The sequence below is a fragment of the Haplochromis burtoni genome, unplaced genomic scaffold (assembly GCF_018398535.1).
Source record: "Haplochromis burtoni strain Fernald_Lab_line unplaced genomic scaffold, NCSU_Asbu1 Contig_97, whole genome shotgun sequence".
Lineage (NCBI taxonomy): Eukaryota > Metazoa > Chordata > Actinopteri > Cichliformes > Cichlidae > Haplochromis > Haplochromis burtoni.
Genome location: NW_024582458.1, coordinates 170,050 through 182,622, shown reverse-complemented (window position 1 = coordinate 182,622; position 12,573 = coordinate 170,050). Strand labels below are relative to the sequence as shown.

Genomic DNA, 12,573 nt, shown 5'->3' with positions numbered 1-12,573 from the left:
GCAGTATAATAAGAAAAGCAACAATCCCTCATTTAAAGTTTGTATAAAAAGTTTGTGAACATACATTGAAAACGATGTAACTTTCTGTCAGTGATTCCTGGAATACCGCTTGCATGTGTTAAAATCACGGCTGGCACAGAGAGGGTTATTTGGTCTGGAGGTCGTTGTCCTTCTGTGGGGAGAGATGTTTGAGCGATCACCTAACGCGTGACAAAGGAATCCGCTGTAACGCTAATGACGGTCTGCACTCTCTTACCTGTCTGTAAAAGTTGGTTTGGGCATTAAAATCACTGCAGCAACTTATGAGAGATGTGCAGAGCATGAAAGGAGAGTTTAGAAAAAAATCCAAAGAAATTATATAGAAACTGTATATAAAAGGATCAGCTGTGGAGTTTTTCCACCTATAACTAAATAAATAAATAAATACTGCAGGTTGGATCTATTAGCTGGACATGTACTCGTTGTTGGATTTGAAGTGTCCCTTTCACAGCGCAGTATTTTTGAACCAGAGCATGCAGGCATTACTGCATGCGTTTAAATTTCGATTTCACATTTTATATAAGTACATTAGCAGTGCAATGAAATCATTGTTTTATGCCTTCATGTTTAAAAACACAAGCCATCAATAATCACAGAATGCAAGAAATGACAGTGTGAAGATGAGAGTGCACGCAGGGTCATGTAAATGGAGACGAGTGTGGTCAAAAATATGAATTATGATACGTTCATATTTTCCAAGAGGCTCTGTTCAAAAGTCCAGCAGATACTCTCCTCAGGTCGCTGACATTCACAGACTGATGTTACTTTTGTGTGTGATATATATAAGTCTGGTGACAGTTTGGCAGTCAGAGTGACTGACGGAATAAATTATAGCATTGGGCTAAAACAAAGCAAAAATGCCTGATTGACAGAACTTTATTTCTATACTTTGTGTTTTAATAGAACAACAACAATTTGTTAAGCTAACAAAAGAAACTAATCAAAACCCAAATAGATTTGCAGATTACATGGAGTAGTCGTGTGTGTGTGTGTGTGTGTGTGTGTGTGTGCATATGATCTATATCCTGCATGTGCATGCAGCCGAATTTGTGTAGGTTCACCATTACAAACAGTTGTGTTTTAGAGCTGTCCATGGTGCTGAAATTCAAATAGTTTGAGTGCAATAAAAGTTTATGAAGGAAAAATGTGTTATTTCACGCTCCTGCCTGGACTTTTACGTGACTTGAAATTGATGTAAGTCTGTGTGTGCGTGTGTGTGTGTTTGGGTCTTTTTTAGAACCAGAAATTGGAATGGCACTATACTTAGGGGGCCCAACAGTCACTGTGGGGATCAAATGCCAGTTCTCATGAATTTGAAGGCATTTTTGAGGCCTAAAATATGGTTTTAGGGTTAGGTTACAAATAGGTTAGGGTTAGGGTTAGGGTTAGGGTTAGGCTATAGAGCTGAGGAAAGCGTTTTGTCAATTCTTTGTCCTTACTAAGACATGAAAACGAGTGTGTGTGTCATTAAATAATAGAATGATGTCAACATTTTCTATCATCAAGTGATAGAAAAGAGGAGGTTATTTAAATTACAGCATTATGTGATGATCTTGTTTATTTCTTCTTCACTTTTTTCCTGCTGAGTGTTTTTGACAGCGAAAATCTCTGCTGTATGTGGGGAGGACAGTAAAGAGTGGAGCAGATAAACAGGAGATACTTTAAACACACACAAAAAGACTGGATGAGTTAGTAGAACTGCAGGTGTGAGCTAAAAGGGTAAAGACTGAAAATGTGTGACTTAACACTGTTTCAACTGTTCAGCTGAGATCCATCCACTTATGCTAACTAATTACAGTTAAGCTAAATCATTCATTTTTTTGTGTGTTGCTCCTTCACCTGCACACTACTGAGTCTTTTAGCTTTTGAGCCCAATTGTGTGCAGTATGGAGGGTTGATAGCACTACCCTGGTGGGCGTACATTAACCTCTGGAGCCCTGGTGGCAATTCTATCAGTCAGTCAAAAAAGCAGGATGACTGGACTATAGTGCATATCGCCCAATCCTACTGTGTGTGTGTGTGTGTGTGTGTGTGTGTGTGTGTCTGTCTGAGACGCCAGATGCAGCTGACAGAACAGTAGTAAATGATGCTCTGGGATGACAACATATTGGTTTAAACATGACTATAGGAAGTAGCATGCTGGAAGTATTTCTTGGCAAACATTAGCTTGACACAGTGACTGCATGCAGGAGTCTTGCTGTCAAGCTGGAGTTAACAGATTTCTGATATAATGTTGTTCGTTAAGAAATATTTCCCCCAGTCATAGTCATTTTGACATTAGGTTCAATCAAACGTGAGATTTCACACATTTAGCTGTCAAATGTTTTTAGGTTAGAAAATTCTTTTATCCATTCTATGCACGCATAAGGGAAATGATAACGGAGGCAATGAAGGGACTTGAGGACAGATTGGAATTGCTATTTCAACACTGAACTTTTCATCAGGCTCTCAGAAGGAAAGCAAATATGTATAATTTGCAGAATGTTGAATTATTCTTTCACAACCTGATAAGTTTTCGATACAGAGCTGCATGTAAAAGAGTATGACGCATACTTGCCTTTGAATGCCTCAGATCTGTTTCATGTTTTGCTCTCTGTTCAGCTCTGAAGTTGAGCCCCGCTTAAGTTTAGTGAAAGATTCAAACTTGAACTGGTGTGTTCTGGATGTGCAGTTCTAATACGATTATCTGTCCTGATATGCAATGAATCCTGATATGCATATGGCAAGAATTCTTTCTACTTTTACTACATGTGAAAAACAAATTAAAAACTAGCATACAGGTTAAAATCATTAAGCGCTGTACCTTGGTTGGTGTCAAAAATATTGACGTTCTTGGTGAACTTGGAGCTTTGGTGTCCCCCGCCCTGCCGCAGTCCTCCTAACAGGCACAGCCTGCCAGCTGGGTCCCATATCACACCCCCATAGGAACGTTTGCATGGCATCATGGGTAGCGTAGTCCAAGATCGCGTCTCTGTGTCGTACACCTCAAAGGCCTTTAACGGTCGCTTACACTGACGGCCACCTTAAGGGTAAAAAAAAAGTTGTCTACTAGAGTGACAAATAAAGTGCAGACATAATAGCTGTGCTCGTGTGTTAGTACCTGCCACATAGAGCTTATTGCCAAGCAGATGTGTGTTAGCATCGTAGCGTGGGGTCGGCATGGAAGGAAGTAGCGCCCACACGTCCTTTCGAAGGTCATACTGCTGCAGGATACTACGGGGAAGCAGGTCTGCACACATTCCCCCAAGAGCCAGAGCACGGCCATCTAGACACATGCACAGAGACAGGACATTTCAGACATTATATCACAATGATTACAAAAGTGGAGCTACACTTCTCCACCGCATCCTAGCTGATGGAAACAACTTGTGGGCACTTCATGAAGTGCTAAAAAATCTGCTCATCCACAGGCAGACACGGATGAGAAGTTAGCTTGTGACAAGGCAAGAAAATCTGACAGACGAAGGACAGAAAGTACAGCAGTAGAATAAAAATGCAAGAGTCCACGTCTGGCACTTTGGCATGACACCCCAAGCATAAGAATCGAAAGCGAAGGCGAGTGTCGAAGCGTGAGAAAAGCAGCATTAATCGTCAAAATGAAGAGGAAAAGAGCTGCAGGGAAGCAATCTGCATTTTTATTGTGTGTTTACTTTAGTCAAGTGTTTCTTTACAAAGCCACTTGACTTCAGATTCTAACCTCAATGCATCTGCATTAGTGACAAGAGGGGAAGAAAGTTTGCAAAAACACTTTATATTCATTTGGGGAAAAGAATGTCTCATTACCACAAGTTCATTATTAAATATCCAGAAAATAACGATCCCACAAACGTCAATAAAAATGGCATCATTTAGTCAATGTGGTGGCTGACGCTCCATTCAGAAATACCAGATTTGTTTTAATTTGCTATTATTGATTATTTTGTCAGACGATCTGTCTCTTTTTCAGCTGCTCGGGATGAGCTGGGGGATGAAAGTGCGAGCAAAGGGCAGAGGATCGAAAAGTGGTCAGGGAGATAGAGGGAGCACAATGGAGCCCATACAAGCCAATAAGTCTATGTGTATACAGCATCTATCTGCGTTCCCTCGGACACTGACAGATGCACTGGAGTCATAGAGAAGCTCCCTGAGAAGACCGCTCATACTAGCTGCAAAATGTAGGAATAAATCAGAGCCCCCAAATATCGCTCCAATGACTTCAGACAGCAAAACAGAGCCGACTTTTTGGTAAAAATTAAAGTGCACCCAAGTGTTGATCTGAAGTTCACAGTGGAGAGCAGCTACTCTGATTATCTTCTTCACACTTTGCACAGTTAATTCTTGATGGATGCATCTTGTTTGTTTTTATTGCTCTCATTTTTAGGCACATAAAATTACCCATAACTCTTTTATTTCCTATGAAATTTCAGAGTTTGAACTACACATGGGCACAGAAAATGTATGGTTTTAATTTTGACTAAAGTTATTCTCCACTGATGACAATAGATAACGTGACAATTGGGAGATTAACAAGGTGACAGATAGCTATTGTATAACTGAGCTCAGGGTGGCAATCATACATATGGACCTGGCATATGTGTGACTCACTCAACACCAGGAATAATACCAAGCAAGCACCACACATTGATGGAAATAGTTTTTCTGTCCTTTATTTACCCCAAATTACTCATTGAAAACTGGGTTGTTTAGTCTGAATAACGTTATAAATAACGGCCTACATTAGACATCAGTTTAGACCATATATAACCCAATACAGCCATAAAACAATCACCTCCAGCCAAAACCTATTCAAAAGATAACTTCACCAAACTGTGACTGATTCCCATTCATGCACTTAGCAACTTTGATATGTTTCCTTGATTGGCTGATGATGACCAGTGCATATTACAAAGGCTAAAATTGGGTTAAATTTGTCTTAAATGGAACGTTGAGTGGTTATTTTAGCCATTGTTTCAAAAATATAACTGTATCTTTCTTTGTTTCACTTAACATGATTAATTTTTTGCCCACATGCTAATGCATTCATATTTTCTGTGAAACAGCTGTGATCAGACAGCCGCACGTGAGTGATGTTTCTCACGGGTTTGTGTTTCATTGTATGTTTCAGGGAGAGCGTATTTGTCCTGAGCTGAGCCTCTGGACATCCATCATCCAAACACTGATGATATTCATTCAGACCTGCAGTCGACTTAAAATTGCCAGTTAACCTAGCGTGCATATCTTTGGACATGCATGTGCGAGGAAGCCAGAGTACCCGCAGAGAACTCATGCAAACTGTGAAGCCCCAGCCGGCTTTGCTGTTAAGCAAAAGTTCTAATTACTGTGGTGTCCAGCCTGTGGGTAATAAAACTGTACCCACGTGCTACCGGAGTCAGATTTGAGTAGTCTGCAGAGTTTCTGGAGGTGTCAATGTGAGTGTGAATGGTTATCTGTCTCCCTCTGTGTACACTCTGAGGGAACAGTCTCATGTCCCCAGGGATTAGCTGGGCTGAAACCCTCCAGCTATCACGAATGTCTTAAACAAACACAGCTGAAAGCAAGACAAATGAGCAGCCCGCTGATCAATGAGGTCCATCAGCAATTTGACCTATTAATGTATGTTTATATACAAGCTGTCAGAAAAGGTTTTAAATGGCTCTTTGGCACACACACACACTTATATACCCCAACTAAGGATGAGGAGTATGTCTATGTCTGTAACAGATCTTATTAATGTTCCCTACTTCACTGTGAATGCTCACTACTTGTTTTTTTCTTTATTTCTTTTACAGTGTAGGGATATACTAAGAAGATCAAAAGAGAATACAGAACAGTGAAAGCAGAGAGAAGAGTAAACAAACCTAAAAGCTCTTTTATATTATATTTCAGATTCTTCAAAGCAGCCGACTTTTGCTTTGAAAACATCTTTGCACACTCTTCAGTCTCATGAGGTCATCATGTGGAGCCTTTCCAACAGTCTCCAAGTTTTCTACATATGCTGAGCACTTACTGGTTGCTTTTCCTTCACTCTGGACTCATTAAACTCATTCTGAAATGTGTTGTTAGGGTTTCGAACACTTGTTTGTGGCAGCCAGGTGAGCTAAAGCTGCTGTTCATCACTATCCTACCTGTCCAAATGGCCCTGAGAGTATTTTGGTGATGAGTTTTGGTTATTGTAATGTTAAACCACATTGCTGCCTGGAATGCTGAATAAATCACCAGATGTGTCACCAGTGAAGGGCTATTTGCTGTACAATAACACTACCTAAGCAGAATACAACACATGAACACAGAAACATTAAGAAGCCAAAACTTCCAGGAGTTACTGTTAGCTTATCTGTCTAATGGTAGATCCGTAAGATAGCTTACCTGTTAACTGAAAACTATTAGGTGGTAACCTGATGAAACTGGTAAACATAAGGCCAGCTAGGGCTAAACTGTCATCAAAGCTAACAGTGGCCACTTTGAAAAACAGCAGCTAATCAAAAATATAATGTACGTTTTTACTTTCAGTATTTGGTTTGACTCTTTGTGCAGCAAAAGTTACAACTAAATTTTTTCAAGAATGCAGTGTGGCCTGGCAGCTTGGAGGAAATTTAAATGTGTTAAATGTGTTCTGAATTCTGTGTTCAGAACACATTTAACTCCAGGATGGTGTTTGGTGGTATTCTTCACATGTCTGCTCTGCAGCTGAAATCAACAACACTTACAGATTTTCTGAGTGGGATGGTTTAGTATTCAAATGGCATCATTGTGTTATTACAGTTCTACAATATCAACAATTCCCATGGACTGTACACATTCTCACAAAGAGATATAACAGTACAATCCCGACGTATGAATCTTGATTTTTTTAAAATTGTTTGTTGTTTTTCCCTCAAAACTGCTGATTTCATTTCATTTCACAATCAGTCCTGATCAATAATACAACCTCTACTGCCAGTATGTAGTCACAACGTAGCTATGAGATGTTTACCAGTCACCATTAAACAGAATCCACAGAAGAACATGTTGGGTAATACAACACAAAATGACAAACAAGCAAAGCCAAAGACCTTTACGGAAGTCAAAATCTCTTAAAAGTATATGAAACTGAGGCCAAGTGCAAACTCTGGAGTAAAAGCTAGCATGTTGCAAGTCTACCATAACTATGAATAGTTGTTTGTAAGGGGGCAATTAAGGAGGAATATTCTAATAATTTTCAGTAACCATTACAAAGTAATTTTGCTTAAAATGCATAATAGAAACTTGCTATAGAAACAGAAACAGACGCAGTATGTGGTGCATACAGTTTATGTATAATCCATACCTTTCACTGTAATGGATACACCCATCAGTGCCTCCCGTAGAGCACTTCTCTTCCTCCACCTCCCCTCCTCTGTGTTATACATCTCCACCACCTTCAGAGGCTTCTGGTCCTCTCCCACTCCTCCCACCACCAGGATCTGCTTTCCCATAACTGCCACAGCTGCCCCAGCACGAGGAGTGGGCATAGGGGGCAAGCTTATCCACCGGTCCCCCTGAAAATTGCGAGGAGGAAGACACGTCAGCTGTCAAAGAACTGGGTTGTATTTAACTATTTAAATTAGAGTTCTGTGTTCAGATAAAGCCCATGGCTCGTTTAGTTCAGGGTACATACACATCAAACAGATTCAATGCTTGCGTGTTTCTTATAAATTCATATCTGTTTCATTTCTAGCTTAAAAAAGTGTATTTGTGTCTTTAACGGACTGAAAGATTTTTATGTTTATTAATTCCTGCTCAGAAAACAGTAAACTATCAGCTCCGCTGTCCACATTGTTTACCTCTGGGGAGTAGAGCTCCAGGGATGGACATGGCCTTCCTGCAGCGTCACAGCCCCCCAGCATGTACATCTGCCCCCCCACTTCAGACAGAGTGTGATAGACACGGCCGCTGGGCAGTCGAGCCAGGCTCTGCCAGTGAAACTCTTGGGCACTGGGCACCGCCATGACATCGGCACCCAGTCGGAGACTCTCTGGGGAGCTGGGGAACAGGTAGGCGGAGGCCCAGATCCAGAGAAGAGTTAAGGGCAGGATTATTCAGGGAACGCTGAGAAGATGAAAGGTGTGTTTCCTCACCTCTGGATGGTCTTCCACCTCACACTGGGCCCTGGAGCGGAGACAGCATCAGGCAAAAATGGTTTTAGTAATGCAACATAGCACAGCATAAAGATGGGAATCAGTGGCAGTGTTTAATGGTAGTGTACATGTAGCTTTCAGTTGAGTTACCAGAATGAATGTTTACAACAACATGTTAATTTTAGCGTCTAACATGTTAGACGCTATCTAAAATAAGTTAAGGCTTTCATGCAATCAGAGTCAGATCTGTTGTCATTGATGAACTGTACTTATCATGTTTTCATTTTTCTCACCCCAGTGGGGGAGTATGTAATCGATTCAGTTTGTTTGTCTCTCTGTCTCTGTTAGTGTCAGCAGTGCAGTCGTCCACAGTTTTCAAGAGAAAATAGATGCCAATAACAGCTTGAGTTTATTTAATTCTGCTAAAAAACCGGTCAGGTTCAAGGTCACACCAACTGTGAAAATCAGTAAAACTTTATATTACCCACAGTTCGTTATGGACCGTCATCAAACTTCACAGCAATACACAAGACCTTGGGGGACATGAATACCTCTGTTGGCTAAGCATCTGATCTTGTAATATATCATATGAAAGGGCATTGACAAAGATGTACAACACACTTAATATTTTTTAAATGACAACCTATGATGTCATATGATGTCACAATGACGCCATAAAGTTTTTTTATTTGATAAAACAAAGTTTAGTGAATGGAAAAAGAAAAAGATTGTTGTTTACATTAGATTAGTGACAAGAAGTTAAAGTCAAGACACACAATTTAAGCAAATGTTATGAGTTAAATTCATTCAGGGATATTTCTTGCAATAGAATTTTGACATTTTTCATAGATTTATTCTTCCTTCTGCTCCTCGGTTTGTGTGTACTGTGTTATACTTAGGCTGCAACAAAGAACGAAGTCACACTGCCAACTGAATAAAGATTTACAAAGATTTATTAAACTTTAATTATGATGTGAGGAAAAATGGATCACTTGTGCAAAGAAGTCCATGGATAAATTGGCAAATGTATTGCATGTGACATATGTGCAAAAATCAAATTAAGATAATTAGATCAGGAAGAACAAAACAGTCGTGCTATCATGTAGAGACGGTACAAGCACCTTCACAAGGAGGAGTAAAGTTGCAGCAGGAGAGGAGATGGGGCCACGGCCTTAAAAGGAAAAATTTAAATAGCCATGCATCACCTGCATCACACATGAAACTCTTGTAAGACTAAGCGCACACACATAGCAAACCCTGCATTAAGGTCTGAAGCCGTAATAACTGACATAGTTTAGAGCAGGGATGTCAAACTCAAGTCCTTGAGGGCCGGTGTCCTGAAACTTTTCCATGTGTCCCTGCTGCAAGACACCTGAATAAAAGTAGGTCAATTCCAAGTCTCTACAGAACTTGACTGCATGCTGAGGTGGCAACCCCTAACCCTGCTCAAGTACATTTAAAAAAATGTAAGTGTTTGAAAAATGTACTTTTATTGCAAAACCATGTTCATTCACTCATGAGCTGCTGTAACATGAATCAAATGGCTGAATCTTGCTAATGACCTAATAATTTTATTCAGCTGTGTTGCAGCAGGGACTCCCGTACAAGTTTCAGGACACTGACTCTTGAGGACTGGAGTTTGACACCCATGCACTAAACAAAGTCTGTTGATGGGAAGCAGAATTTGTGACCTGGAGTCACTTTAATGTGTTTGGCACCCGATTGTTTTTGTTTCAGTGTACTTTTTGCCTTTCAATTATCCTTTCCACTGAGATGGAACCAGCAGTAGGTGGAAGAGTTTGGTTCACCTTAGATGGATTCTAATGGATATAGGCGGTATGCCACTGCCCTGCCAGCTGGACTACATAATGTATATGTATATATGGCTGGTTTCAGTCATTATGCAAATGTACTGTTTATAAGATTGGGGAAACCTGCAGTCAGCTGAGACTGAAGAAGTCACTTGGATGAGTGACGAAACGTTTCTCCCACAAAACGCTACGTCCAGATGAACAGAATCAACTTTTTGGAGATACATAATGTATAGTTTTGTCAATTATGGGAATCCCTCTGTTTAATGTTGTGGTCAATATTCAAATAGGAAGATTGTAACCTTCATTTAACTTTATTTTTTTAACCTATTAATGCTTTTTAAGGTGTTGCTGTTTTCACTGACACTTCCAAGTGCTTCCAAACACGTTATGATAAATACCTACAAAGCACACTTTGCTGATAATATGCTCATCATAGGCTATTGTGAATAGAATTTTGAGCTGAAAAATTAATTTAATCCATTTTGCAACAAGGTTTAACATGACACAATGTGGAACAAGCTGTAAATACCTTCCATATGCACTATAACAAGGTGTTGATAATCAACTTAACTTGATTAATTAATGATGACCTCTGAGAGCCTATATAAAAGCACAAGTTATAATAGTTTGCTGATGTCTTTCCTTCTTGGCACTGTGCTTACACAGGCCTGAATGCTGTGGACTAACAATGAGAAGCATCTGCTGCTGCTCATTACTCTAGGAAGGGTTACAGGGCCATTACCAAACTATCTGAAGTCCATGATTGTATAGTGAAAAGGATTATTGTCTGAGGAAAACAACATTCCAAATAGTTGCCAGTCTGCCCTGGAGCCGATGTCCCAAAAAATTCATCCTAAGGTCAGACCACTGAATGCTCAGAGAAACTGTCAAAAACTGAAAGATTGTCAGGTAGTGGTCAGGTCACCACGGGGTTTGCGTTTAAAAGGGAGACTGACCCACCTGTTCTCCGCTCAGACATTGGTTCCCTCATGTCAGGAGCTCTAGAACCCTTGCCACTGTCAGCCAGCGCGCGCCTCAGGTGCCATAAGTGTTATCCAGCTTTGTTCATTCTTCCATCCTGGTTCCACCGCTTCCAAAGCCATGATCAGTGCACCAGGAGTTAGCCTAACTTCCCTCTTGTCTGCCTGTGCCCAGGAATGGGCAGCGGCCCTTTACAATGCCAAGTCCCGAGCCTGCAATGATTATGCCCTGTTTGCAGAGGAGTTAAAGAAGACCTTCGATCCCCCTTGTAGTGAAGTGGAGGTGGAGTCGCAACTATATCATTTACGTCAGGGTAAGCAATCCATGTGTCACTTTTTCTCAGAGTTCCATATTGTAGCCACTACGTTAAACTGGGGCAATGCTGCTCTCCTTTCAATATTTATGGAGAGTTTGACCGATGACATCTGAGATAAGATGGCAGGACATGAGGCTTCCAAGACTCTTGATGAGCTTTGAAGATAGACCAACCAGTTATGTCATACTTCTCTAGAACTCTTCCAGTTCCAGAGAGGTACAGCTCAGCCGCTTCACGCCTGGTTGACCATTTCATTCTGGCCACTTCAGTAGACGGCCACCTTCTCCAGTCCTACCCTATCTGGTTCCAGACCCAGCCGATTCGCAAGTCCATCAGGGACCACCAGGAGGAGCCAGATCCTGGGCTGGGGTACTCAGTGTCTACAGCAAAATGGATTCCACAGAACTCCCGCTTCCGGAGTCCATTGATTTTTCTACCACAATCTCTCTGAGGTCGGGTGTAAAAAGGGATCCTCTAATCTACCCCAACATCGCTCCTACAACATGCCCATCGAACTCCTCCCTGGAACGGTGAATCTCCACGTCTCTCTGCTCTTCATTCTCTTCACTCATCATCCCTTGTGTAGCCCCCTTGTGTTTTTCTCTGTGTGTCATTCTGTGAGTTTTGGTTTCAGGTTTTGTTTGTTACTAGTTTTCCCAGTTTAGGTCTATGTTTAGTTCTGTCCTCGCCACTCATACCATCAGCCTTTGCCTGCATTTTGGGTCCTCCTGCACTAACACAACATGGCTTGCCCCGCAAACCGTGACACACATTGGACCAGGAACTATTCCTACGCGCCCTCATTGGTTTTCAGCACCCTTTCGCTGGCCCCTGGTGGAATCCATTTGTGCTGCCCTGTCTGCCGAACCAGCACCTCCACACACCTCTGCAGGTTGGCTTTACATTCCCTCCAAATGTCGTCAGGAGGGCATGGTCTGAGCACACTCCTCCCTGCTTTTGGGCCATCTGGAACCCAACACGACCCTCCAACTTCTTTGATATGCCTTCTGGTGGATCTCTATGGGTTGGGCCATCCGTGAGTTCGTTTCTGCTTGTGACATCTGCGCCCGGGTCAGATCCTCCACCCAACATTCTGCTGGTGACCTTCAGCGCCTCCCTGTTCCCAGACATCCGTGGTCCCATGTTAATGATTTTGTCACTTCTATCTGTCTGTTAACAATCTCAACACCATCCTTACCCTTGTGGATTGATTCTACAAGGCGGTACATCTGGTCGCGTTATCCGCCCCCCCTTCTACGAAATGGACGATCAAACTCTTTCTAGAACATGTCGTCTGGCTACATGGGTTCTCCAAGGACATCATCTCCGATATGGGGTCCCAATTCAC

General features: G+C 41.5%; 1 protein-coding gene across 7 annotated transcripts in view; it reads right to left on the bottom strand.

The window, feature by feature from the left end:
* The window catches only part of klhdc8a (kelch domain containing 8A), a 64,950-nt gene that overhangs the window by 16,369 nt on the left and 36,008 nt on the right, over positions 1-12,573 (bottom strand). For 3 of the 7 annotated variants that reach the window (XM_014337161.2, XM_014337160.2, XM_014337165.2), the window contains 4 exons: positions 7,821-8,145; positions 7,325-7,535; positions 3,140-3,304; positions 2,843-3,061 (listed from right to left, as the gene is read on the bottom strand). In XM_014337161.2, coding sequence (XP_014192647.1) covers positions 2,843-3,061; positions 3,140-3,304; positions 7,325-7,535; positions 7,821-7,985 — 760 coding nt within the window. In that variant the 5' untranslated portion in view covers positions 7,986-8,145. The remainder of the gene's footprint in view (positions 1-2,842; positions 3,062-3,139; positions 3,305-7,324; positions 7,536-7,820; positions 8,146-12,573) is intronic. The other 4 variants (XM_005933496.3, XM_005933497.3, XM_014337163.2 and 1 more) reach the window with 2 other exon arrangements.